This window comes from Dryobates pubescens, chromosome 3 (assembly GCF_014839835.1).
Source record: "Dryobates pubescens isolate bDryPub1 chromosome 3, bDryPub1.pri, whole genome shotgun sequence".
In the NCBI taxonomy this organism is placed as follows: Eukaryota; Metazoa; Chordata; class Aves; order Piciformes; family Picidae; genus Dryobates; species Dryobates pubescens.
In genome coordinates this window covers 21,890,448-21,917,049 of record NC_071614.1, presented here as the reverse complement: position 1 = coordinate 21,917,049, position 26,602 = coordinate 21,890,448, and the positions used below count along the sequence as shown (strand labels likewise).

At 46.5% G+C, this 26,602-nt stretch overlaps 1 protein-coding gene across 1 annotated transcript in view; it reads right to left on the bottom strand.

Moving 5' to 3' along the window:
- The window catches only part of FBXO16 (F-box protein 16), a 46,279-nt gene extending 20,580 nt beyond the window's left edge, over positions 1 to 25,699 (bottom strand). The window contains exons 1-5 of the mRNA XM_009907731.2: positions 25,675 to 25,699; positions 20,962 to 21,104; positions 12,923 to 12,958; positions 2,881 to 3,087; positions 606 to 770 (exon numbers count right to left, since the gene is read on the bottom strand). Coding sequence (XP_009906033.2) covers positions 606 to 770; positions 2,881 to 3,087; positions 12,923 to 12,958; positions 20,962 to 21,057 — 504 coding nt within the window. The 5' untranslated portion in view covers positions 21,058 to 21,104; positions 25,675 to 25,699. The remainder of the gene's footprint in view (positions 1 to 605; positions 771 to 2,880; positions 3,088 to 12,922; positions 12,959 to 20,961; positions 21,105 to 25,674) is intronic.
- Between the last annotated feature and the right edge of the window lie 903 nt (positions 25,700 to 26,602).

Below are 26,602 nucleotides of genomic sequence, written 5' to 3'. Positions count from 1 at the left end.
TTAAAACTAGAGGGCTGAGTTTTGAATTTGGACCCTCCTGGCCCTGCAAACCAGGATGGTAGCAGTGAATCTCAGGAGAAAGTAGTGGCTGATGAGTAATGCTCCACCTCCCCAGAATGGTTCTGCCACCTTCAAAGAAGAAAGAGACAACAACAAGGGCTATAAAAGACATAATAGGTGGGGGTTTTTTGGCTTTCCACCAGGTAAACTGACTGAAATGTTAGCAGGGGTGATGCTGACTCATTCTGCTTATCAGAGTGAGACAAGCTATCATATGCTCTATAAACTGGGGAAAAAACAGAGTTGAGCAGCCTTGAGTGCTGGAAAGGAAGACTTAGAGGATTACTCCAGAATACCCTGAACGGATAGCAGAGTGAGACCTTAGTCATTGCTTCTCCTAACCAGTGAAATTTCAACTTCCTCCTTACTGGGGATGGATGATGGGAAAATGGCAACACATGAGTTTAGATTCTAATTTAAAATGATATCTCTTCTATTTCACTGGTGGGAGATTACAGACAAATAAAGAGGCCAAGGGGTTAGGAACCCCACCAGCCCAGTTTTATCACTAGTCCTGAACATCTCTAGAGGTGGCAGGTATGTACCTTTGGTCTTGAGACATGTAGCTCTTTCACCATCTCAATGTAATGTTTCTTCCAGATTCCCTGCTCAAAGGGAGTTGGAGTGAAGTTGATGTACCAGCCAAAACGCAGGCATTTCAGCATCCAGAGCTGATCCAGTTCAGACAAGTACTTCCAGTACCAGCTCACCTGGGAATGACCAGTAAGTTGAAAACTTTAGGGTTTCAAGCATCCAAGATTGCAGCTAGACAGTTCTGTGCTGTGGGTGTAATTCCCCAGTGTCCTTAAACTAGTACAATTCTTCAACACTGTTTGTGCTCCTCCTTTTAAACCTTTCATTAAGCCAGTTAAACCATTCAAGGTCTTCATGGCATGCCCAGTGCCTAAATGTTAGTTATCTCCAGCACAGGGTGAAATATTCCAAAAATCATGAGCCAAGAGGAAAGATTTCAACTTGTTTGGGGCAATTCCCTGCACAAACAGCATCTACTGGCACTGCCATGTTTATAATAGCAGCTCTCAAGTGATGTGACACAAGACCTTTCTTTCTAAGTAACTAATTTCCTAATCTGTCTTCTCTGTGCCTGTAAATGAAAAACATAAGTTACAGCCATATAAAACAGGAAATGGTGGAGAAAGATACCAGAGCAACTTTAAACAAGCTAAGATTTTGATGTATTCATAATATTATATGAAGTATTATGTTAGTGCTGTAATAATGTCACCAGTATCTAAACTTAATTGTAAAATCCCAGAATGGAAGGAACTGGAAGGGGCTTCTGGAGATCATCTAGTCTAACCCCCCTGCTAAATCAGAGTCACACAGAGCAGGTTGCCCAGGCTCACATCCAAGGCAGGTTGGAATCTCTCCAGAGAAGGAGACTCTGCAATCACTCTGGGCAGCCTGGTCCAGGGCTCTGGCACCCTCACAGGAAAGACATTTTTCCTTCTGTTCAGATGGAACCTCCTGAGTTCCAGTTTGTGTATCTTGCCCCTTTTCCTGTCACCACTGAAGAGTCTGATAAATATTGAGAAGATCCCCTCTCAGCCTTCTCCAGGCTTAACAGCCCCAGGTCACTCAGCCTTTCCTTATATGAGCGATGTTCCAGTCCCCTCATCTCCTTTGTAGCCTCTCCTGGACTCTTTTCAGTGGTTTCCTGTCTCTCATACTGAAGAGTCCAGAATGGATCCAGTACTACAGACATGGAGGCACTATTTCAGGGCACTAGGGCAGAGCAAAGGAGAATAGAATAGAATAGAATTAACCAGGTTGGAAAAGATCTTTGAGATCATCAAGTCCAACCTATCACCCAACACCATCTAATCAACTAAACCATGGCACCAAGTGCCTTATTCAGTCTCTTCTTAAACGCTTCCAGTGATGGTGACTCCACCACCTCCCTGGTCAGAACATTCCAATGGCCAATCTCTCTTGCTGGGAAGAACTTCTTCCTAACATCCAGCCTAACCCTCCCCTGGCACAGCTTGAGACTGTGTCCTTTTGTTCTGTTGGTGGTTGCCTAGAGAAGGAGAACCACCCTGATTTGCTGGCCACACTCCAGAAAAGCCATATGCCTTCTTGACCACAAAGGGCACTGTGCTGGCTTATGGTGAACTTGTCCATTCAGAACTCCTTTGGGTATCACCTCACAGCATTTTATCTCATGCAAACATATTTTTGGAGTCTTAGCCACTGTGTGCAACAGGCTGAAGCTGTAGCTGCTGTGCTCAAAAGCACGTCTGTTAAGTTTTCTGCTTCTTCTCATCTGACACTTTTCCCTGAGGCATTTTAAAGGATCTGGTTTTCTTAAAGCATCATGTGCAGTTCTTTGCAACTAGGACAATATCAAAGTACTTAATGATTTTGTGCACAGTGCAAGGTACTTTGAAACTTTTTTGGAGGTTGGGTTAGGTGACCTTTAAACGTCCCTTCCAAATCAAAACATTTTGTGATTCTATGATTCTAAAAGCACACTATTTTCAGAAAGTACCAGGCCTCCTTCTTGGGAAGAGTCAGTCTTGTGAAGTGCCACATTTTAAATGCCTTACAGCTGAGCATCTAAAATTACTTCTTCGTTTTTGCAAGTCTTGGCCAATTTGGCTTATTTTAGGATCTGTGCATTCAGTCGCATACAAACATCACAAAGCATTTGGCAGCAGACTGCCAAGTCAGAAGACACCCCTGCATCAGGAAGAACAGCATGGTTATGTCTCTGCTGAAAAGCATTGCTGTTTCCTAGTTTTTAACCAGCTTCACCTGACCTTCTGAACCTTAGGAACGTGTTGGGTTTTTTGTTACCTGTGCGCACCGACAGAGGCTCCGTGGGTCCAGGAAGGAAAAGATGTATAAAGACAAGACTCTAGGAAGCTTTGTGGTAAAATCTAGGGCCTCAGCGGGAACTCGCTCCTGGAGCTGCTTGGCACAGAATTTCTGCTGCGACGGGGAGCAGCGTTCCAACAGGTCCACCAGGATCCTCCGCCTCTGACCATCTGTCCACTTGTCAAACTGAAAAAAGGAGTTTCAGGTTCTGAGAAACCGGAGATTCAGCTTCTTAAAATAAAGCACACATTTAAGGCAAGGCAAAGTGCATAAGCAGCAGCTTCTGGTGACTCACTCGAGAGCAAAGCACGTAAGAACTAGAAGCAAACGGGGAGGCTACATTCAAAGGAACTCTTAGGCCACATAACATATCATTTATAATCCTCAAAGGATCTGGGATGGCCACACTTGTGGTCACAAGTCTCTCTGGTCCTGGGACCAGCTGGGCAACTTGGCTTCACTCATGAAAAGGAGGAGACTCAGATGTGTGTTTACAGGATCAGGTCCCAAATTACAGTGAGCTGATTCCTTGTCTATTCCAACACTTCTGTGGCCCCCACTACTGCAACATCTGAGTCCCTCACAATTTGTAAAGTGGTTATTCTCCCAGTCCCACTGCACTGGAGAGAAATCCCCACAGCACAGGAGAGAAATCCCCACTGCAGAGAAGCAGAACGAGGAAGAATCTGCAGCATAGATTCGGCACCACAGTAGCAAAGACTTGTCACAGCATTTCTGTGTTTATGACAGGTAGCTAAAAGGGAGAATTGAAATGGTTGGGGGAAGGAAGGAGCATGTAGGTAACCACACAAGCATGTTATCACTTTGCTACAATGACAACAACAAGGCTGCACGGGGTGGAGTGAAGCGGAGCTGTGTAAACAGGGTGGGAGCAACGGTGGCAGTAACTGGTGTTGAACTTGTGTTGATAGCACAAGATGGAAAGGGCCCTGTCAGCAGGAGTCTCCTGGGAGGAGACTGACCTCATTGCCACAGTCCGTGCAATCTGTCTCCAAACCTGCAAGAGCAGTCCTGTCTGCAAGAGCAGCCAGCGTCCCAGGAGGGAGGAAATGTCAGAGGATAGTGGCAGTGGCTGCAGGCAGGATCAGCTGGAACCCACGGTGGGAACTGCAGGCAGCAGGATGGCCCTGTTAAAGATGTCTTTCCAGAGGTGAAATATGGATTACGCAACATTCTGCTTCCTAGAGCAGTAAGAGCAGCCTTGACTCAAACTCACTTTCTTTTCAAAGGAAAAACTGAACTGTCTGGGGAATTCCCCTCTATAGGGAAGGCTGCTTTTCCCTGCCTGTTTCCCTCTCACACCTTGGCCATCCCCAAAACACACACCCTGCATTCTCAGGACTGCTTCCTGAAGCCAGCTTCACACAACTGACAACTTGCTCTCCACAGGTCAAATCACAGCACATTCAGTTTTGCATTTAACCCTGGGGGCTTCTGAAGTCCTCAGTTAAATGTGAGGTCCAAAAATTAAAACTAGTAAGAAAAAACCCATACCTTTCTTCCCATTTTTTTATTATTGTGGGTATACAGTTTAATGTCCAATGTCCTTTTCTTTCCCTTTCAGAACAGACCAGAGTAGAAATTCATGTATTTTTGTTTCTCTGCTTCCTAACTCAAAATCTATGGTCAAGTGGAAGCTGGCAGAATAATAGTTTAAAATCTACTGTGCAGATTAAAGATAATTGAGTGAAGAACTCTTTCTTTCTTTCTTTCATTTGGCTTCATTTAATTTCAGCACTGGGGAATGAACTCTAAGAAGTAAATAGCTCTGCTCCTTCTTGCACACACCTCTGCAAGACCTTCAAGAAGAAGGCATGAAGAAAGGGTGGAATTAGCATTCCTGAGATCTTGGGGAGACAAAAAGCCAAACAGAAAAGAGCTCCCTAACAGACAAAATGAATTGAGGAATCTACCCTTTTCCTCTCATCCCTCTTTTGCATATAACTTTCACCTCCAATAATATTTAGTAAGAGGAAAAAATGAAGAAGAACCTTTGGATATGGAGCTCAAAAACGTACTGCCCAGGAATAAAATCAGACAAAGGTGTACCAGAGGGAACAAGGGAGGTTCTCCCTGTCCCCTTCTTACTCTCAGCTTGATACAAAAGAGTTTCTCTGTCACACGGTGATGGTAGAAAGCTTCTGCTGCAAGCACTCCCCATTCATGATCACAGCTCCATCCTTTTCTCAGTAAAACAATCCACAATCACTAATTTGCAAAGGCAAATTTTTCTCCCATAAGTTTCAGAGACAAGGGGTTAACTGGCTTGCTCTCTTTCCCACCAAAGAAGTTAAGTGTACTAATCAAAGCAAATCTAGCTTCTCTTTCAGGGAGACAGAATATTTGCTCTCTTTTAACTCTTCATATTCTGCCACAGGATTTGCAGAAAAGCAATTCCTTCAGCATCCTCAGCCTGTGCTCCCCTGCAAGGGAAACTCCATTTACATCAGCACCATGCAGTCAGGAGCATGGGAACACACAGCTTCTTCTCCACTCCATTCAGCAGCAGCCAAGTAAGTTCAGCAGGCATAATTTGTCTCTTTTCCAATATTAACAAGCATGTCCCCATCCTACATGTGGCTGCCTTTCTCCACAGTTCCTCCCCTCGCATCTGATTACAGCAGCCCAACCAGTTGGACCGGATTCCCCTTTTCAAGGTGCTGCACCTTGTCTCTGGCAGCCAGGAAGGCTTTTTTTTCCCCCTTTTCTGTGCCTTTCCCAAAGTCCTGGTGAACAATGTCTCCCCAGGGACTGCATGACATAAGGCCATGCTGGCAAAGCAGAGTGCTCAGTCCCGGCCTCTGTGATCAGTTTACAATTAATCCATGAGTGCACACACACAAATAACACAGCCTGAGACTGAGGGGGAGAGCCCACGACCTCTGTGCCAAAATACAGAGGCTCTGCTGCTTAACCTAGAGAGGCCCCTCTCTGCTGTAGGAAACAGGTTATTTGGGAACTAGCTGCTGAGAAAGGATGTGATACTCCTCTCCAAACCTGTGTACCAACATGAGCTCACAGGGCTACAGTCACATGCAGGCAGCCCTGTGCTCTGCAAATGCAGGGCCATGGTAGAAGCAATAGAAGCTCCCTCCATCCCTGGAAGTATTCAATGTCTGAGCAACCTTCTCTAGCTGAAGACAACCCTGCTCACTGTGAAGGAGTGGGACTAGATGATCTTTACAGGTCCTTTTCAACCTAAAGCATTCTATGATTCTCTGATTCTATGGCTGGATTCTTTAGTCAACAAGGCTCTTCTGCAGAATGGCTTGCAAGTAGGTGGGGATGATTCACCAAGGGAGAAGCAATTTTCCCCTTCCTCCCCAGCCATCTTCTCCCACTCCTGATGCAGGAGACCCAGGACCTGGGTGAGAAAAGAAGGGATGAAGCAGACAGGCTCCTGATATCCATAAAATCACAGAATCACAGAACGTTAGAGGTTGGAAGGGACTTCCAGAGATCATCCAGTCCAACCCCCCTGCCAAAAGTAGGATCATCTAAGGCAGGCTGCACAGGATTGCAGGCAGATGAGTTTTGAAAGTCTCCAGAGAAGGAGACTTCAGAACCTCTCTGGGCAGCCTGTTCCAGTGTTCTGTCACCCGCACTGTAAAGAAGTTTCTCCTTATGTTAAGGGGAAACCTTCTACATACAAGATTTTAACCACTGTTCCTTGTCTTATTACTGTGCACCACCAAAAAGAGATTGGCTCCCTCCACTTGACACCCACCCCTCAGATATTAATAGACATTGATGAGATCCCCTCTCAGTCTTCTCAAGACTCAACAGCCCCAGGTGTCTCAGTCTCTCTTCACAGGGGAGATGTTCCAATCCACTCAGCCTAATCTTCAACATCTCTGCTGTCAAAGCTGCTCCTTGTCAGCAATTTGCAGCTAGTTCTAGAATCTGTTTTGTTTTGCTTTCACCATTGTAGTTAAACAACTAAACCTGAAACTTCACAAGACTGCTGGAGAGGTAGCTGAGGAAGGCAAGTCTGGTGACAGGAAGCACCTCCAAGCAGGAGTCATTGGTCTTGCACCTTGGCACCTGGCATGGGGTCAGCTCTTGGGTAAAGAGATGTCTGTATATGGGGGACTGTGGTGAGTAGGGAATGGGGTTCAGCTGCCCAAATAGTGCTCTGCATTGTGAGGCATCCTGTACAGCCTAGAGCTGCCACTCCAAGGGTGACAGTTATCTGCAAGTTCTGAATCATATCTAACATGATATGGGAGGTAGATACTGAGACCAAGAGGTAGATAATGCATATGTCCCCACTGTCATCCTCATGGCATTCAAAACAAGGTCACTGGATTCACACTTTGTATTTGGCATCACTCCTGGCCCAGGCTTATGTCCAAAGTGTGTCTGAACAATGTCATCCAGAGGAACTTGGACAAGCTAGAGAAGAGGTTCTCTGAATATCATGAGGTTCATCAAGACCAAATGCAAGATCATGCACCTGGGTCAGGGCAACCCCCACTATCAGTCCAGTCTGGGGAATGAAGAGATGGAGAGCACCTCTGTGGAGAATGATTTGGAGGTACTGGTGGATGAAAAGATGGACATGAGCCAAGAATGTGTGCTTGCAGCCCAGAAGGACAACTGTATCCTGGGCTGCATCCATAGCAGTGTGGCCAGCAGGTTGAGGGAGGGGATTCTACCCCTCTGCTCTGCTCCGTTGAGACCCCACCTACATTGCTGTGTCCAACTCTGGAGTTCTTAGCACAAGAAGGACATAGATGTTTTGAAGCAGGTTCAGAGGAGGCCACAAAAAGATTTTCTTTTATGCTGAAGGTGGTGAGAGACTGTCCCAGGCTTCCTAGAGAGGTGGCAGATTCCCCATATCTGGAACCATTCCAGGTCACAGATTGCTCAGGACTCTGAGCAATCTGATCTACTTGAAGATGTCCCTGCTCACTGTAGGGGGGAATGTGTGAACTAAATGACCTTTAAAGATTGATTCCATCCTAAAGCATTCTATGCTTGTATGACTCCGAGTGCTACTCACCCAGGCCAAAATTGTGCCAGGGAGCATACCACCAATTTCATAGTGTGGATGAACATATTCCAGTACCAGGGAACACTCAGATGTGCTGCATAAATTGCTAGCAGAAGATGTAGCCCACAGGGTGAGCTGAATCACTGTCTAAGCTCTCTCAACTTGTCTACATCTCAATTTGCTATAATGGAAGCTGAGACACTCTGATCACCTGGAGACACCGAAGCTTAGGTGTCTTAATCTACAAGTTCAACACCAGCTTCATTGTAATCTTATTAACCTGCGTGTCAGCACGATAGCACTGAGCATTAAAGTGGAGCAAAATGCTTTTGCATGTTTTTAATTAATGGGATGAATTGTTGGCTTGCAGAAGAGGGTGGAAAGGAAGGCTGAGAGGCAGCACGGCAAGGCTTCTGCCCTGGGTGCAATGAAGAGCAAAAGCAACTAGAGTAAAACAGGAAAAACGAACAGAGAGATCTTAACCCTTTCACAGTGTAACCATCAAAAGGGCTTCAACTGAAAGACAGTAGCACAATTTCTGTCTTTTGTGAGTATCTGGATAGCCTCCAGCAGGATCAAATCCTGCAAATACTCATCCCTAGGAACTGCCTTGGAAGACAGGCAGTCTGCTGCCACCACACACCACCACTGCTCTGTACTTTGCAGAGCTGAACACAATTTGAGACAGCAAAAGAATTTTTATTCCATTACCTGATGGAAAGCAGCTCTGCAGAGAAGGACCTGACACTCCTGGTGGACAAGTTCTCCTTGAGCCAGCAAGGGCCTTGTGGCCAAGAAGGCAAATGATCTCCAGAAGAGTGTGGTCAGAAAGTCAAAGGAGGTTCTCCTCCCCCTCTACTCTGCCCAAGTGAGACCACATCTGGGCTTTGCATTTCAAGAGAGACAAGGAACTACTGAAGAGAGTCCAGAGGGGACTGGAGCATCAATGGGATGAGGAGGGGCTGAGAGACCCGGGACTGTTTAGCCTGGAGAAGACTGAGAGGGGGTCTTTTTGATGCTGATCAATATCTGTAGGACAGGTGTCAAGAGAATGGAGCCATGCTCTTTTCAGTGGTGAGGACAGGGGCAATGGATACAACAGGACAAGGGGCAATGGATACAAAGCAAAACACAGCAAGATCCAGCTAAACATAAGGAAAAACTTCTTTCCTGTGAGGGTGCCAGAGCCCTGGACCAGGCTGCCCAGAGTGGTTGTGGAGTCTCCTTCTCTGGAGAGATTCCAAACCCACCTAGAGGCAATCCTGAGCAACCTGCTCTAGGTGACTCTGATTTAGCAGTGGGGTTGTACTAGATGATCTCCAGAGGTCCCTTCCAGCCTCTCCTAGTCTGTGATTCTGTGATTTTTGTGCCTTGGATACTGCACAGACAGTCCCACACCCCTTGGGGCTGCCCAGCAGCACAGAAGCCAGAGAGCTGAAATCCTTTCAGATCAGCTCGCTCATTGTTTCTCAACCTGTGTTTTCTGGACCACAACAGCCTGGGAGCCATCAAAGGTGTCCTGTGGCACAAGTGGGAAAAAAGAACTAAATGAAAATGCATAGACATGGTTCCTGACTGCACACAGATAAAATCAGAAAAAAAATAAAAGAAACAACCTAATCTTTATTTGGCTGTAAAGGAAAACCACTGCAGCAGTGCCACACAAAGCAACCTGTGCTGCTTTCCCAGATGGTCCTTCAGTTTGAAAAGATTGAGAAACACTGAACTAGTTCATGTCCTGCAGCAAAGCAGGATCCACTCTACCTAAATCATTTCTGACAAGAGTTTGTCTAACCTGTTTTCAAAAGTCTTTGGTGGTGGTGATTCCACCCCTAACCCCAGGCAGTGAATTATCTCCAGCACTGGATTTTGCTGGTGTCTGAGTTGTGTCTACCTCAAGCCCATGACTTTCTGTCCTGCCCAATGTGAACACATGAGATCAGATCACTTCTTTTGACTTTTCACACACCTTTTGTGTGCCATTGGAAAGGTGGTGTTATGTCTTCTCTCCTTATTTCCTGCAGTAAAAGAAGACTTTTCATATTTTCTGGACCTTAAAGTGTTCTCACATGTGACCTGTTGTCAGAAGTATCTCCAATTGCTCCTCAGCTTTCTCCAAATGCAGAACTGGGGCTGGCTTTGCATTTCAGGTATGCCTTTGGGATATTTCCTTTAATAAAAAGACACTGTCAGCTTATATTCAGTTTGTGAGCCACCAAATTTCCCAGCCATTTCTTATGCATTACAGCTGCATAGTTAGGTCTTCTCAAATCTGCAGTTCTTGTAAATGTCAGTCTTACATGCAGCACTTTTTGATTGTCCTTGTCAAATTGCAGATCATTTCATTCTGATTTCTGATCTCCAAAGTTCATTAAATCCCTGCAAGCTTTGTATCATGATGACAGCAAGCTGTGTGGTGCCGTTGATGTGTCAGTAATGAGATGTCACTTAAAGGGACAGGCTCAAGAAATGGGCCTGTGTGAACTTCATGAGGTTCAACAATGCCAAGTGCTAAGTCCTGCACTTGGATTGGGGCAAGCCTTGTTATCAGTAAGGCTGGGGGATGAAGGGATGAAGAGCAGTCCTGCAGAGAAGGACTTGAAGGTAAAGGTGGGTCCAAAGCTGGACATGAGCTGGCAGTGTGTGCTCACTGCACAGAAGCCAGCTGCATCCTGGGCTGCATCCAAAGTAGTGTGGCCAGCAGGTTGAGGGAAGGGATTCTGCCCTTCTGTTCCATTCTGATGATACCCCACCTGGCCACTAAAATGATGTGAGGGCTGGAATCCCTCTGCTGTGAGGACAGGCTGAGAGAGTTGGGGTTCATCCTGGAGAAGAGAAGGCCCTTGGGAGGCCTTCATACAGCCTTTCAGTACTTAAAGGGGCCAATAAGAAAGATGAGAACATACTATTTAGCAGAGCCTGTTGTGAGAGGACAAGGAGTGATGGTTTTAAACTAAAAGAGGGGAGATTCAGACTAGATAGAGGGAATAATTTTTTTATGCTGAAGACAGTGAGACCCTGGCCCAGGTTGCCCAGGGAGGTTGTAGATGCCACATTCCTGGAACCATTCCAGGTCAGGTTGAATGGGGCTCTGGGAAACATTCTGTGCTTGAAGATGTCCCTCCTCACTGTGAGGTGGGTTGAACTAGGTGACTTTAAGGTTTCCTTCCCACCCAAACCATTCTGTAGACATCTGCAGATGAATACTTTCTATTCTGTCACCGAGACGCTACTGAAAATGCTCAACAGTTCTGGACTTTGGACAGATTTCAGTCTTCCAGTTTCAGAAGAAAGCATTTACAACTCCCTCAGTTCCCAGCCATATCAATCCACCCTTCAGCATTTTCATCTAGTCCATACTTCCTGAGAGCACGTTCTGAAGGTCATGTGAATCAGTGTAAAATGTCCTGCCCAGAGCACTGTGATTCCTTGACAAAGTTCCTCTCACACTCTAGTGCTCTAGGCTTTGCATACCAGACATTGTACTGCCGTAGGCTTTGGAGGGAGTTAAGAACAGCTTTTGTGCTTTCTTCACCCTTTTCATTGGTATGATGGGTGACAGAAGTTCAGGGGGAATTAGCTTTGAAGGAGCATGATGAGAGCAACTGATATAGTGTCATATGACAGGTCAGAAATTTCACCTCTCAGAGGATGAGTCAGCACTTCTGTGTGTCTTTGGAGGAAGGTTATTCCCAGATTATGGCTCTTTCAATGAAGGTTCCAGTGAAATGCCCTTGTCCTTTTGCTGGTATATCCCATGGGCATTTTTAAACATCCAACAGTTTCCAAGAGACAGATTTGAGGTCTGTCAGTTACTGTCATGCTAGAAAATGGCTTTTGAACAATAATAATTCAATTATTTTGTTTTCTTGGTAGTCATGAAATTCCTTATTATCAAAATGCAGGTATGTCAACAAGTGGTAGGAAGCACATTTGCTATAAAAATAGGAGGTTGCAGTGTGGCAAGAGTCAGCCTCTTCTCCCAAGCAACAAGCAACAGGACAAGAAGAAACAGCCTCAAATTGCACCCAGAAAGGTTTAGTGAGGACATGAGGAACAGTTTCTTCTCCAAAACGGTTGTCAAGCCCTGGAATAGGCTACCCAGGGCAGTGGTGGAGTCCCCATCCCTGGTGGGGCTTGAAAGCTGCGTGGTTGTGGTGCTGAGAGACATGGTTTAGTGGTGGACTTGGCAGTGCTGGGTTAATGGTTGGACTTGATGATTTTAAAGATCTCTTCCAACCAAAATGATTCTATGATTCTTTTGGAGCAGTCAGCTCTGATTCCCTTCACAGGGTATGGAAAGAAACTGCCATTTTTAGGGAGCTGATCTTTCATTCTACATTAAGTAAGATTAATTACCCTCTGAAAGTACCTCTTTCTCTCTGCTACAAGGAGCCTGTGCTGACCAAACCAACCAGGCTTAAATATTATGTGTTAGACCTACACACCCAGCCAGGGGAACCCCATGCTGAATGCCTAACTTGCATCATTGGTGCTTGGGGCACACAAATTCTATCTTGTGCCTTTCTGTGCCTGCAGAACAGGGTGACAGTACTTTTCTGTCTTCAGCAGGGGCAGTGAACATAACAACAGTATGAAATTGTGAGGTGTTCAATGGTTACAGTATTAGGAGCCATATGTGTGCACTTGGTAGATAACATCTCCTTTATTACAAGTTTCAAAGACCTGCTAGCAGGCAAGGGCAATACCTAAACATCCAATATTTCCTTTGAAGACTTCACAGACTTTCCTCAGGGTTTCTTATCCCATTTCAGATCATTCTAATGATGGAATATGATTTCCTAGGTTTAGAGCTTACAGAATGTGTGCACTGAGGAAACCTGCATCTTTGAGTTCCTCGAAAGCAGCATCAACAGCTCCCTGTCACACAAGGAAAAGGAATCACTGTTTCAAACTATGATGGGTTTTACATTCCCATTACTGTAACCTCTTGATCACTTCAGACATCCAGCTGTATTTAAACATATATTGTAAAGAGTTTACCCATTTTCCAAGCAAGACTCTTCTTTCTTCAAATACCTATAAAACACACAAACACAAATTAAACAGAATATTTAAAGGGGTTCCAATGTGTCCTCAGAAAACTACAACTTGAAAAACAACCTACAAAAATAAACAGAGTTGTTGAATGGAAGAATTTGGAAGAAACCTTTAATCCAAACTCTCTGCTAGGGTCAACTAAAGCAGGTTGCTCTGGGCCGCATCCAATATTAGTCCACAGAGATCCCTGAAGAAGTCAAAGTCTGCTCTCCTTAAGTCCAGAGTTGTGATCTTGCCATTTGTCTTGCTCTTTCCTCTTGATATCCTGAACTCCATCATCTCCTGGCCACTGTTGCCAATATTGTCTCTGGCCTTTACATCCCCAACCAGCCCCTCCATTTCTGCAAGCATGAGGCCCAGCAGAGCATCTTTCATTGTTGGTTCCTTGGAGAAATTATTGTCAACGCACTCCAGACACCTCCTGAATTCTATGTGTCCTGCTGTGTTGCCCTTCCAGCAGATTCAAGTTCCCCATGAGGAACAAGGCCTATATACATGAGTCTTCTTCCAGTTGTCTAAGGAAGGCCTCATCTACTTCTTCCTGATCTTCTTCAGCTCTGCAGGCTGGTTTCTGTGGAAAGCTCCTTTCACTGAAGAAGACTTCATAAAGGTCAAGGGCTCAACTGTGAAGGATAGCTCTGCAGACTGGCTGCACTGTGCTACCTCTCATGTCCATATCCCTTCTTTGCAGCTTCTGCACACACAATGTGCCAACAGAGTGCTCTGCTGTCTTGGGCACACACTGATGAGTAGTGCCTCACATGCTTTGGTGAGACCAGAAGCTGGGCTTCCCACCTCTTCATTTCAGAAATTTAATTTCCCATGAGTTTTGAAACACTTGGTGCCTGAAATCTCCTATAATAGATACAACATGGGTTGCTATAGAATCCTAGAATTGTTTTGCTTGGAACAGAGCTTCAAGATCATTGAGTCCCAAGCACTAACACAATACTGCCAGGTCACCACTAAACCATGTCCCCCAGCGCTACATCTCTACAGCTTTTCAATCCCTCCAGGGACGGTGACTCTACCACTGCCCTGGGCAGCCTGTTAGAGGGCTTCCTGTTGGGGAAGAAATTGTTCCTGATATCCAACCTAAAGCTTTCCTGGCACAACTTCAGACCATTACCACTTGTCCTATTGCTTGTTACATGGGAAAAAAGACTGACCCCACCTGGCTCCAACCACCTTTCAGGCAGTTGTAGAGAGAGAGGAGGTCTCCTCTGAGCCTCCTAGTCTCCAGGCTAAACAACCCCATAACACACAGCCCTGGTGATGGCTTCAGTCTTAACACAGAAAGACTGTTAGCAGTGAGATAGTAAGACCAGTCTTTGTTCCCTGGCCACTTTATGGTGACAACTAACAGAATACAAATGTATCAAAATACAGCAGAGGGTTTATGACGCTGACCTTTATCCATAGGGAACTAGAGCTGAAAGCATTAGCACGTGGCTTCCCACTACCACAAATCTGCTTCTGCGCTCAGGATTGTGACCTGGGAAGTGAGGAAATGCTGTAGATAATTTTTCCAGAAGACAGATCAAAGAGAAAAAAGGGCCAACTTATAACTGCACATAAAACCCAGCTATTAACCACAGCTCGGGAAACGCGCTGGATCATTATAAACTCCAAACATGTTACTGCTGTGACAGCCTGCAAAGAAGGTTCCTGCAGAGAAAGACATTATCAGAGCTGATGTCTGGGAAAGCAGATGACAGCATTAGCTCTGTCTTTCTCAGCAGGAGCATCTCTTGCAAGGGGTGGAAAGTGACGTTTCTTTTCTCTGTATGTTGACAGTTATTATTTGCTTTATTTGCATGTGGGAAACTTGGCAAAGTAAAAAAATAAACCCTAACAAGCTGAAGTTGGAAAAGGATTTGCCACAAGCAAGTGATGAATAGTCATAGATCTGAGTTTGGCGTTGGATAATTCAGGGGAAGCAGGAAGATGTTTATATAACTGAAAGCAATGTTCATGGCCTTTGATCAAAGACAGACACATACTTGCTCTCAGCATTCTTGGAGATACATCTGAGCCAACTCTGTCAGAAGGTTCTGCCTACTCCAGGCACTTGGAAGCATTAATTAGCAACAGAATGGCTCAAAATTGGCATAATCATCCTCTGCCTTAATCAAGCCCATGTTTACAGTCCCCTCCTCCAAGGTCTTGGAGTTATACCTATAGTGTGGCTAAACTGGCTGGCCTGGATGCAGCCTGAGGGCTAGGTTGATCCTGAGGATCTGCCATCTCACATCCATGTCTTCAGGTGGTTTTAAGTAAGCTGAAGTTCAAGGCTGTCTGGCAAATCCCTCCACCCTTTCCTGCAAATGTACTTCCACCTCACAGCTCAATTACTGCCCAACAGAAGACAAATTATCTCCTGACTTCCAGACCTTCCTTAAAGGCAGCAGAGCCCTGCACTCAGCAGGACTGACACTGACATCTGTGCAGCTTTCACGGAATCATAGAATCCATGGGTTTGGGTGGGAAGGGTCTTTTAAGGGGCATCCAGTCTAAGTCTCCCACAGTGATCAGGGACATCTTCAATTAGAGCAGGTTGCTCAGAGCCCCATCTGACCTGACCTGGAATTGTTCCAGGGATGGGGCTTCTACCACCTCTGAGCAACTTGAACCAGTGTCTCACTACCCTCAGCATAAAAAAATTCTCCCTTCTCTCTAGTCTGAATCTCTCCTCTTTTAGTCTAAAACCATCACCCACCTTGTTCTGTCATGACAGGCCCTGTTATAAAGTCTGTCCTCAGCCTTCTGATAGGCCCCTTTAAGTACTGGTTAGTCTTTTCTCCCAAGCAACCAGCACCAGAACAAGAGGACACAGTCTCAAGCTGTGCCAGGGGAGGTTTAGGCTGTGAAGAAGTTCTTCACAGAAAGAGAGATTGGCCATTGGAATGTGCTGCCCAGGGAGGTGGTGGAGTCACCATCCCTGGAGGTGTTCAAGAAGGGACTGGACATGGCACTTGAAGCCATGGTTTAGTTAGTCATGAGGTCTGTGGTGATGATCTCTGAGGTCCTTTCCAACCTTATTGATTCTATGATTCTATCTCCTACCTTTGCTTCATCCTTTACAGTAGTCAAACCTTGGTATGTCCAGGGCTCCACCCCTAGCTTTCTGACCATGAATGCTGCATAATTTGAACTTTCATAGTTCTTGCTTCTTGTTAGGTCTGTCAGCTTCTTGTCCTGGTCTTTGCCATCAGGTCTGTCCCTGACAGTCTTTTCTGTTCTAACAGCTGCTGTAAGGGCAGACAACCACAGACAGAGGCAGCAGGAACGGGGATGCACAACTGGCAGAAGAGAGTTGAACCCTACCTGCAATGCAGCCAGGTGTACTCTTTAGCATGTTTGAAAATCCAGGAAAATCTACAGGAACTACTAATGAAGTATCCCCAGGATTACCCCAGATTAGACAGGTAGCAAATTTGTGATACAAATTTATGCCGTTCTTGGGTCTGCTCTTAACAGTGGTTTAGATGTAGCTTAAATGCTTCTGCCTTGGATCAGCTCTGAATTCCCACCACTCCTGCCCCTTTTTTCCTCTTCTACTAACAAGGACATTTTTTATACATCTCTTAGAATCATGGAATGGTTTGGGTGAGAGGGGAGGTTTAAAGGTCATCTATCCCAAACCCCCTGCAGTGAGCAGAGACATCTTCAACTAGAGCAAGCTGTCCAGAGCCCTGTCCAACCTGACATGGAATGTTGCCAAGAATAGGGCACCTATCATGTGCCTTTTCTCTCTCTTTTCACATTCTTACTGTTTTTCACTTACCTATTTATAAGTGAGGCCACATCTGGAGTATTGTGTCCAGTTATGGGCTCCTCAGTTCAAGAGAGACAGGGAGCTACTGGAGAGAGGCTACGAAGATGATGAGGGGGCTGGAGCATCTCTGTGATATCGAGAGGCTGAGAGACTTGGGGCTGTTTAGACTGAAGAAGACTGCGAGCAGATCTTCTCAATGCTCAGCAAGAGCTAAAGGGCACGGTTAAGAGGATGGGGCCAGACTGTTTTCAGTGGTGCAGTGACAGGACAAGGGGTAACAGGCACAAACTGGAACCCATGGGGTTCCATATGAACATGAGGAAAATCTTTCCTGTGAAGGTGCCATAGCTCTGGACCAGGCTGCCCAGAGAGGTTGTGGAGTTACCTTCACTGGAGAAATTCCAAACCCACATGGATGTGATTCTAGGCAACCTGCTGTGGGTGATCCTGCTTGGGATGTGATAAATTCTTTTCTCTCTTCATGCTCTTAAGTCCATGGTGCAGGAATGAAGAGAGTTATGACTGTATGGAAATGCCATCTTCTCACTCACTGGCTCCCTATATCTGTACAACTGTATGACCTCCTGATTCCAGCTGCCAGCAATATTTTTGGTGCAGCAATTTTTTTCTTCCTGCTAACACTGCAGAGCAGTACAGTGATATACAAAAAGGAGTTTCAAGTAGGCCAGTGCTTTAAAACTTGGATCAGAAAGAAGCAAACATTTTTTTTATCATGAATTTCATGACTGAGCACAGAACTGGGAGCTTGTGACACTGTTTTTTTCCTACCTGGAACATCCCTATGTGTTGGACCATACAACAATCCTGTATGAGCTCCTAGAAGTTTTGCTGCAGCTCAATGCAACATCACAGTCTGTAAGGAACAAAATGAGTGGGAAGGTGGGAAAGGGAAGTTTTATCCACGTGCTTATTTCTAGTTAGATCATACTTTATTGCACAGTTTCACATCTGTGAAAATATGTTTTAAAAGGTGTAGGAAACAGATATTAAAATGATTCAAAGGCTGGAGAGTATGCCAGATTGAAAGGACTTCAAAGAGCTCAATCTGTTTATCAAAAGAAGTTCAAGTGTTGGCTTGAAGCAGGGTAAAAGTCCTTCCACAGGGGAAAAATACTGGTTATAGAAGAGTTTAATAAGCTAGCAGGGGGAAATTTGAATGCTGGAAGGTAATGCTAGAGGTATTCAGACAGAAGACAAGGGTTCATCTTTATAGAGGAATAACCATGTGAAAATTACCAGGAAAGAGGTGAGAATGTCATTTGATAAGGAATGAAGGTCTTTAAAGGAACTCTGGATACCTTTGAAGAAGACTTGGTGCAGTTGATAAGGCTGAAGCATGAGCTGTCATCCAAAGGGACCTGTATTGACCTGCTGGAGTGGGTCCAGAGGAGAGCCACAAAGATGATCAGAGGGCTGGAGCACCTCTCCTATGAAGACAGGCTGAGAGAGTTGGGCCAGTTCAGCCTGGAGAAGAGAAGGCTCTGGGGGGACCTTATAGCTATATTTCAAATCTAAAGGGACCCTACAGGAAGGCTGGGAAGGACTGCTTAGAAGGGCTTGCAGTGACAGGACAAGGGGCAATGGTTTCAAACTGGGTAGATTTAGGTTGGACATCAGGAGGAAGTTCTTTACAGTGAGAATGGCAAATGCTGGAACAGTTTGCCCAGGGATGTGGTTGAGGTCCCATCCCTGGAGACATTCAAGATCAGACTTGATGTGACCCTAGGCAGGCTGATCTAGTTGGAGGTGTCCCTGCTGACTGCAAGGTGGTTGGACAAGATGACCTTTGAGGGTCCCTTCAACTCCATGCAATCTGCAATCTGTGAAAGATACATTTTAGCCAAATTCTAGTTACTGAGCCCAAGACCAGGAGAATGATGCAAAGTAAAAGGGCCCAAGATCCAGAAAGCCAAACTACATGATGTAATGGCCCTCTCTGGATTAAATTATATGAATCATCAACAGAAATTTAAACTGAATTCTGACAGAGGAATATGTTCCTGCTGATACATGAGCCAAAACTCCCTCAGTTCTGTTAGCAGGTCGCAGATATAGAATACAGAGTGGGAGGTTAGGAAATGCATCTCTTTATTTATAAACTGAGTGCATCATTTCACTTTCAAAAAAATCACAGAATCATTAAGGCTGAAAAAAACCCTCCAAGATCATTGAGTCCAAATATTAACTCAGCACTGCCAGGGCATCACCAAGCCATGTCCCTTGTCACCACAGCTACATGTGAAGAAATGTTTCAGATTAGCAAATTCAAACCTTCCCTTGGTGTAACTACAGGCTGTTCCCTCTCATCCTGCCACTTGTTACCTGGGAGTAGAAACTGACTCCCACCTTTTTTCAACCTCCTTTCAGAGAGTTACAGAAAGCAAGAAGGTGAACATGAGCCTGCAGTGTGCCCAGGCAGCCATGAGGGCCAATGGCATCCTGGCCTGCATCAGGAACAGTATGGCCAGCAGGAGCAGGGAGGTCATTCTGCCCCTGTACACTGCACTGGTTAGGCCACACCTCAAGTACTGTGTCCAGTTCTGGGCCCCTCAGTTTAGGAAGGATGTTGACTTGCTGGAAGGAGTCCAGAGAAGGGCAACAAAGTTGGTGAGGGGCTTGGAACACAAGCCCTATGAGGAGAGGCTGAGGGAGCTGGGGTTGCTTAGCCTGGAGAAGAGGAGACTCAGGGGTGACCTTATTGCTCTCTACAACTACCTGAAGGGAGGTTGTAGACAGGCAGAGGTTGGTCTCTTCTCCCAGGCAACCAGCACCAGAACAAGAGGACACAGTCTCAGGCTGCGCCAGGGGAGGTTTAGGCTGGAGGTTAGGAGGAAGTTTTACACAGAGAGAGTGATTGTCTATTGGAATGGGCTGCCCGAGAAGGTGGTGGAGTCACCATCACTGGAGGTGTTCAGGAGGAGACTTTATAGGGTGCTTGGTTGCATGGTTAAGTTGATTAGGTGGTGTTGGATGACAGGGTGGACACGATGATCTCTTCCAACCTGGTTTATTCTATTCTATTCTAAGGTCTCCCCACCACCTCCTTTTCTCCAGGCTAAACAACCCCAGTTCCCTCAGCCACACCTCACAAGCTTTGTGTTCTAGACCCTTTGACAGCTTCGTTGCCCCTTCTTTGGACTTACTCCAGCACCTCAAGGTCCTTCTTGGAGTGAGGGGCCCAAAACTGAACCTACTGTTTGAAGTACAGCCTCACCAGTGTCCAGTACAGGGGGATGCAGACTTCCGTAGTTCCACTGGCCACAAGCTAGCCTCATCTCTGACAAGGCTTAACAGAGAAGCCTACAACTTGAGATGGAGTACATCAGCCACTTGGAAGCACACACTGACACCCAGTTTAGTCTGGGGTTAAATGGAAGTCTAGTGCTGAAAAAGAATGATTTGGCAACCTTCAGTATGAAATGAATGCACAGATTTTGTTTTGAGACAACCGATTTGGCAAAATCACAAGTCTTGAACTCGGAACTTGTATGCTTTAAACAATGTACATTGGAATGTGAAGATTTCACATAACATATTAGGGTTTGTGTAGAATCATACAGTTGTTTAGGCTGGAAAAGATCTTGAAGATCACTGAGTCCAGCCATTAACCCAGCACTAATAATTCCACTACTAATCCATTTCCCTCAGTACCATGTCCGCACATGTTTTAGGTCACTCCAGTGATGGTGACTCCACCACTTCCCTGGGCATCCTGTTCCTGGGCTTGACAACCTTTTCAGTGAAGAAGTTTTTCCTAATGTCCAACCTAAAACTCCCCTGGCACAACTTGAGGCCATTTCCTCTCATCCTGTCACTTGCTACTTGGGAAACAGAGATTTTAGGAAAAAAACCTCCTTGAAACCTCCTTTCAGAGAGCTGTAGAGAGCAAGAAAGTGTCCCCTGGGCTAAACAACCCAACTTTTCCTCAGCCACTCCTCCTATGGGAATTTCTCCAGACTTTCTACCAGCTTTGTTACCCTTCTCTGGACCCACTCCAGCACCTCAATGTCCTTCTTTGAGTGAGGGGCCCAAACTGAACCCAGTAATTGAGATATGACCTCACCAGTGCTGAAGCCAGGGGGACAATCACCCCTGTAGTCCTGCTGGCCATACATATCTGTGTAGACATTATAAAGCCTGTATGAGTGATATACACATAGAGAAGCAGAGTCTTAGAACTTGCCTTGTCATTCATGAGTTGATGGTTCAGTGGAGTCCACGTGCTCATCTTGGTCTGTAGCTTGGGGGCACCCATGCTTCTAGGAGGTGCAAATGCCATAGACAAAGAAGATGTTCAGTCCTTCCAAGTCTTCTCAGCACCAATGGCTGCAACAATTGAGCAAAGACCAAAATGATCTCTGTGCTACTTCATTACAGTATGATAGTGACAAGCAAATCATTTGAGAAAGGAATCCTCCCTGGAGAGATTCCAAACGCACCTGGATGTGCTTCTGGGCAACCTGCTCTGGGTGACCCTGCTTTAGCAGGGGGGTTGGACTAGGTGATCTCAAGAGGTCCCTTCCAACCCCCACCATGCTGGGATTCTTTGAGAAATATATTACATCTTTCTGCATGACATGTGCTGTCATATGGTCCGTGATGAGGAAAGAAGTTCATTTCAAGTGTCTGAGTTCCTTCTTTCCTTCTTTCTTTGTTATTTCTTCCCCTCCCCCCCCAAGAGATCCTTAAATAACTTACTGCCAGCACACTGAAATTTTTGCTTCCCAGAGAGGACCCACTGAAAGTTAAAGACAAACTAAAGTTTCAAAGCCTCACATCCTGCAGCTGGTCAATGCTAGTGGCTTCTTGTGCAACCGAGTAGGTGCCTTTGGGATACACGTTACAATGCGATCACTGCCTGCGTTGTTTTCGTTTCGTTTTGTTTCTCTGCAAGGCCTCTGCCCCTTTCAATGCACAGAAACACAACATTACAAGCTAGAGACACAGCTCCACTGCCAAAAGAACAGGTTCAGGCAACCATGTCTTGTTTTTCAGGGACAACCTTCTACATTAGTCACAAAACCATCACTTGTCACTGCAGCACACTCCCAAGGCTGGCTTCATGTTCCAGTTTCTCTATGCAGAGAGGCTTTTGGTGCTGGAGCAGGTGTGTTCACAAAGCACCTCCATGTTAGGAGCTTGCAATCCAAAGAAGCAGCCATGACTCTGGACCCTCTTTTTACCCTCTGTGCCAAAAACATGGCTCAGAATGCACCTGGCAGAGTCATATTCCCAGCTGCACTTTCCATAAAACTGCCTTAATTAGATTGGGGTTTTGAGCAAAACAAGGAGTGCATCTGAACATGTCAATGCTGGACAATGTGTCACTCTGCCAGCCCTTCCTCACTACACCTTTGCTAGCATAGTCTCTGCTCTTCATCTCCCCAGCTACACTCAAAATCATGATGAGAGGAGGAAGACCATCCCAAGTCCAACTTCAGCATTGTGTGTTTACAGAATTAATTCTTTGATTAGGTCAGCACTGCAGTGTCACTTCAGAGCGTGTGTTTTACACTGGGACTCAGTGTGCTTATTTATTAGGTGGCCTTGAATTTCATGGGATGCATCCAAGAAGCCAGCAGTGTTAGAAAATCCAGAAGCACCCTACCTGTAACATGCAGATAGCCTAACAGTTGGACTGCAAATTCTTCCCAGGCCTTCTAAGAAGAAACTTGGTTTACCAATTAGAGTTCATCTGCCTGTTCCCCAAAGGAAAACCTGCACCTTGTCTTAATCACGAACTCCCTGTCTCTGTCACAGAATTGTTATCATTGGAAGAGACCTTTAAGATCACCAGGTCCAACTGTTAACCTACCACTGACAGGTCACCATTAAACCATGTCCCTCAGCACCACATCTAAACGTTTTTAAATCCCTCCATGGACAATGACTGCACCACTGCCCTGGACACCCTGTTCCAGGGCTTGACACCCCTTTTGGGGGAAGAAATTGTTCCTATTATTAAACCTAAACCTCCCCTGGCACAACTTGAGGCTGTTTCTTCTTCTGCTATTGCTCGATATTTGAGAGGAAAACCTCAGTCCCACCTTGCTACAACCTTCTTGAACAGCTAATCTGGCTTCTTCAAGAGCCTAGAGTAACTGACCACACTGAGGTGGCTGCAGCAGCTTGCTCAACATGTGTTAAAGAGCAGTTGGTGTACTGTGTGGACCAGTGATTGTCAAGCTCTTTAGCCAGGGCTCCACATTTCTTCTGCAATATTTGTTATCTTTGGACTGGCTGCCCAACATAACATTCCAGAGATTGCTCCAGCTTGTTCCTCACATATCCTGGGATGAAATCCATCAAGCTCAGCTGACATGAAAACATTCAACCAGCAAGAGATGTGAGATGAAAGTTAAGAAGAAATCAAGCCTGAAGCAGGTATAAGGAAAATGTTGGTTCACTACCCAGAGAGGAAAAGCTATTGATGCTAAAACATTATACATTAATCTTCTAGGAAAAATAAAAAGTCACTGCAGGAACAGGTGGCAGGCATACCAAAAACAGACTAGCAAAAAGAATGAGGAAAGACCAATTTTTGTGAGTATATGAAGTGTTTTCAAGCTGGTTGTGTTTGATTAACTTCGTGCAAGGCTGGTCAGAGATCTCCATCTGTCTCAGTTATCTGACCCAGTATGCAGAGACTAGATGAGCCTGGCAGACCACACATGGTAAAGCAGAGTAAAAATCTTTAACCAGGGGTACCTAGGAATGGCTTAAAGTTTGAGTGAAGTTGGTGGGCATCCCAGAGATTTGTGCTTTTTGAGATGTATGAAAAAGACTTATGTTCATTCCAAAGGGACAAATGCATCATCTAAAAGAGAAAATTGCAAGACTGAGTGAAATGAGCTGACAATGTGTGCTCACAGCACAGAAGCAAACCATATCCTGGGCTGCATCCAAAGCAGTGTGGCCAGCAGATCAAGACAGGGAATTCTGCCCCTCTGCTCCATTCTGCTGAGACCCCATCTGCAGTCCTGAGTCTAGCTCTGGAGTCCTCAGCACAGGAGAGACATGGACATTTTGGAGCAGGTCCAGAGGAGGCCATAAAAATGACCAAAGTGCTGGGATTGTTCAGCCTGGAGAAGAGAGGGCTCCAGGGAGACCTTACTGTGGCCTTTCAGTACTTAAAAAGGGCCTGTAAGAAAGAACAGAAGCACATAATCATTATGGGGTGAGACTCTTCAGCAGAGCCTGTTGTGGCAGGACAAGGGGTAATGGTTGTAAACTGGAAGAGGGGAGATTCAGACTGAAATATCAGGAAGGAATTGCCTCTACTGAGGGTGGTGAGACATTGGCCCACGTTGCCCAGAGAGGAGGTATTTCTGCCCTGTTTCTGGATTGGGCTCTGAGCAACCTGCTTTAGTTGACTGCAGGAGGTTTGGACTAGGTGACCTTTACAGGTCCCTTCCAACTCAAACCATTCTATGAATATAAGATTCTGCTGAAGCTAGTGGAAATACTTTCACAGATTTCAGTACAAGCTGGGTCAAGAGGTTGCCCTTGGTTTAAAAAAAACACAAGTGGTTGTATTTAAGAAAGATTAACAATACATAACATTCATATCATATTAACTAAAGGCATTGGAATAATTTCCTTTAGCTGGGTTAATTTCTGCTTAACCCTCTAGAATGGCATTCCAGGGGGTTGTGCAAACCACACTCAAAACAAGTCCTTCAGAAGCAAACTTGCTTTATTCTTAGTTTTGACCAGGTCTCTGTCACAGTCAGCCTTCATGGTACCACACAGCCCTGGTGCACTCAGAGGCTTAAGGATGCAGTTTGCAGAGAAAGAGCCTAATGACATTACTCCATGTGAGGACAAGTCAAGGTCAGCTGTCAATAAAATTTAACTAAGCTGATCTCTCCTCTTGAGCAAGGATGCCTCTCAAGGTTTAAGATTCTGTACCTGAAATTAAGAGATCCTTCCTTATCCAAGGCAATGAGACCACTTATTTGCAGCAGAACCTCGGTAAGTGACTGAACTAACACTAATGAAATCCATACAGAATCATAGAGTCATTTAGGCTAGAAAAGACCTTTAAGATCATTGTGTCCAATCATTAACCTAACACTGCTGACTTTGCCACTAAACCGTGTCCCTCAGCACCACATCTACACAGCTTTTCAGTCCCTCCAGGGATGCTGACTCCACCACTGCCCTGTGCATCCTGATCCAGGGCTTAACAACCCCTTAGCATTCTTACAGATGCCTTTAAGTACTGTGCGGAGGCAAGAAGGTCTCCCCAAGAGCCTTCTCTTCTCCAGGCTGAACTCTCAGGCTATGCTCACAGCAGACTAGTTTCAGCTCTTGGATCATTTTTGTGGCCTCCTGTGGACTTGCTCCAACAGGTCCATGTCTTTCCTGTGCTGAGGCCCCCAGAGCAGGGGGTGGGTGTGTGTGGAGTGAAGTTTCATCAGAGTGGAGCAGAGGGCCAGAACTCCCTCGACCTGCTGGTCATGCAACTTTGGATGTAGCTGTCAGCATCCCCAAGTGCTTCAAAGAGCTGCTCTACATCCCTTTATCCCCCAGTTTGGACTGGTATGGTGGATCACCTTGACCTGGGTGCAGGACCTTGCACTTGGCCATGTTGATCCTCATGCCGTTGCTCCCTCTACATATCCTGTAGAGTGTGTACTCCCTGCTCTTTGCATTGTCCTTCTGTGCTTCAGCACATTTTTAACCCCCTCCCCATAGCACATGGTGGTGGTTCCAGCAGCGTCCCGCACTATTCATCTACTTATGCCCCACTGCCTTGTACCCTCTCCCCATGCACCTCCGTGTGCCCCACCATCTCCCAGGGGATCCACGCGCCCCACGTTACCCCAGACCTCGGTCGCCTCTATGCGGGGTCCCCAGCGGCCCCCCAGCACCAGTCCGGGCCGCCCCTCACCTGCCTCCTCTCGCCAGGCCGCTTCCCGTCGCTATGGCAACCACTTCCCGGGAGAGCACCAGCCAATCACATCCTACCCTCGAGGGGCCAGAGGTCCCGATCTACCTAGCAACCTGTTCTGTGCATTCTGATTGGCTCGTTCTCCTCGGCAAGACGAGGGGCGTGGCGTGACAGGGCGTGACGGCTCGAGGGGCGGGGCGGGGCGGGCGTTGCGGCGGGGTCGGGCGCGAGGAGGCGCGGTCGTTGCCTGCGCCGCCGCTGCCACCTGAGGGAAGGAGCGGGGCCGCGGCGGCGGGATCCCGCGCTGAGGTAACGGCGGGGAGCCGGGCGGCGCGGAGAGGGACGGGCTGCGAAGACGGGCAGGGGCTTTCCTCAGGGATGTCGGTCTTTCAGCCCTACAGTGGCCGCCTTGCTCGCCCACGGGCAGAGACACCCGCTCCCGGAGACGGCGCTGTGGGGGGCGGCCATGAAGCGTCCTCTGGGCGGGGGAGCGAGCGGAGGGTTAAGTGCTCGACTCCGTTGCAGCGGGCGACCGAAGGGCAGGGGATGCTGGTCCTGTCCTCCGCTGAGCGACATGGAGGTGCTGGATCCACCCCCTTTCCCTCAGCTGCGCCTCGGGGCCGGGAGATGCTGCTTCCGAGCTTCCCGCTCCCCTTGTCCTTTCCGGAGGGAACCAGCAGAAGAAGATGCTTGTCCCAGGCTTTTCCTCTCTTTCCATTAGGGACCCAAGGGGAGGAGATGCGAATCGTCCCTTCGTAGTGCCCTGGGCACCCAGGCGATGGGGATGTTAGTCCATGTGCACCCTCCTCCCTTTTCTCCTTGCTGTGTGTGGCTCCCCCTCTATCTCCCAGCAGTGCAATGGGGACCCGAAGAGCATGGGGATCCATTACCCCGTCTGCCCTTCCCCTCTTTTTTCTTCTGCAGTGCA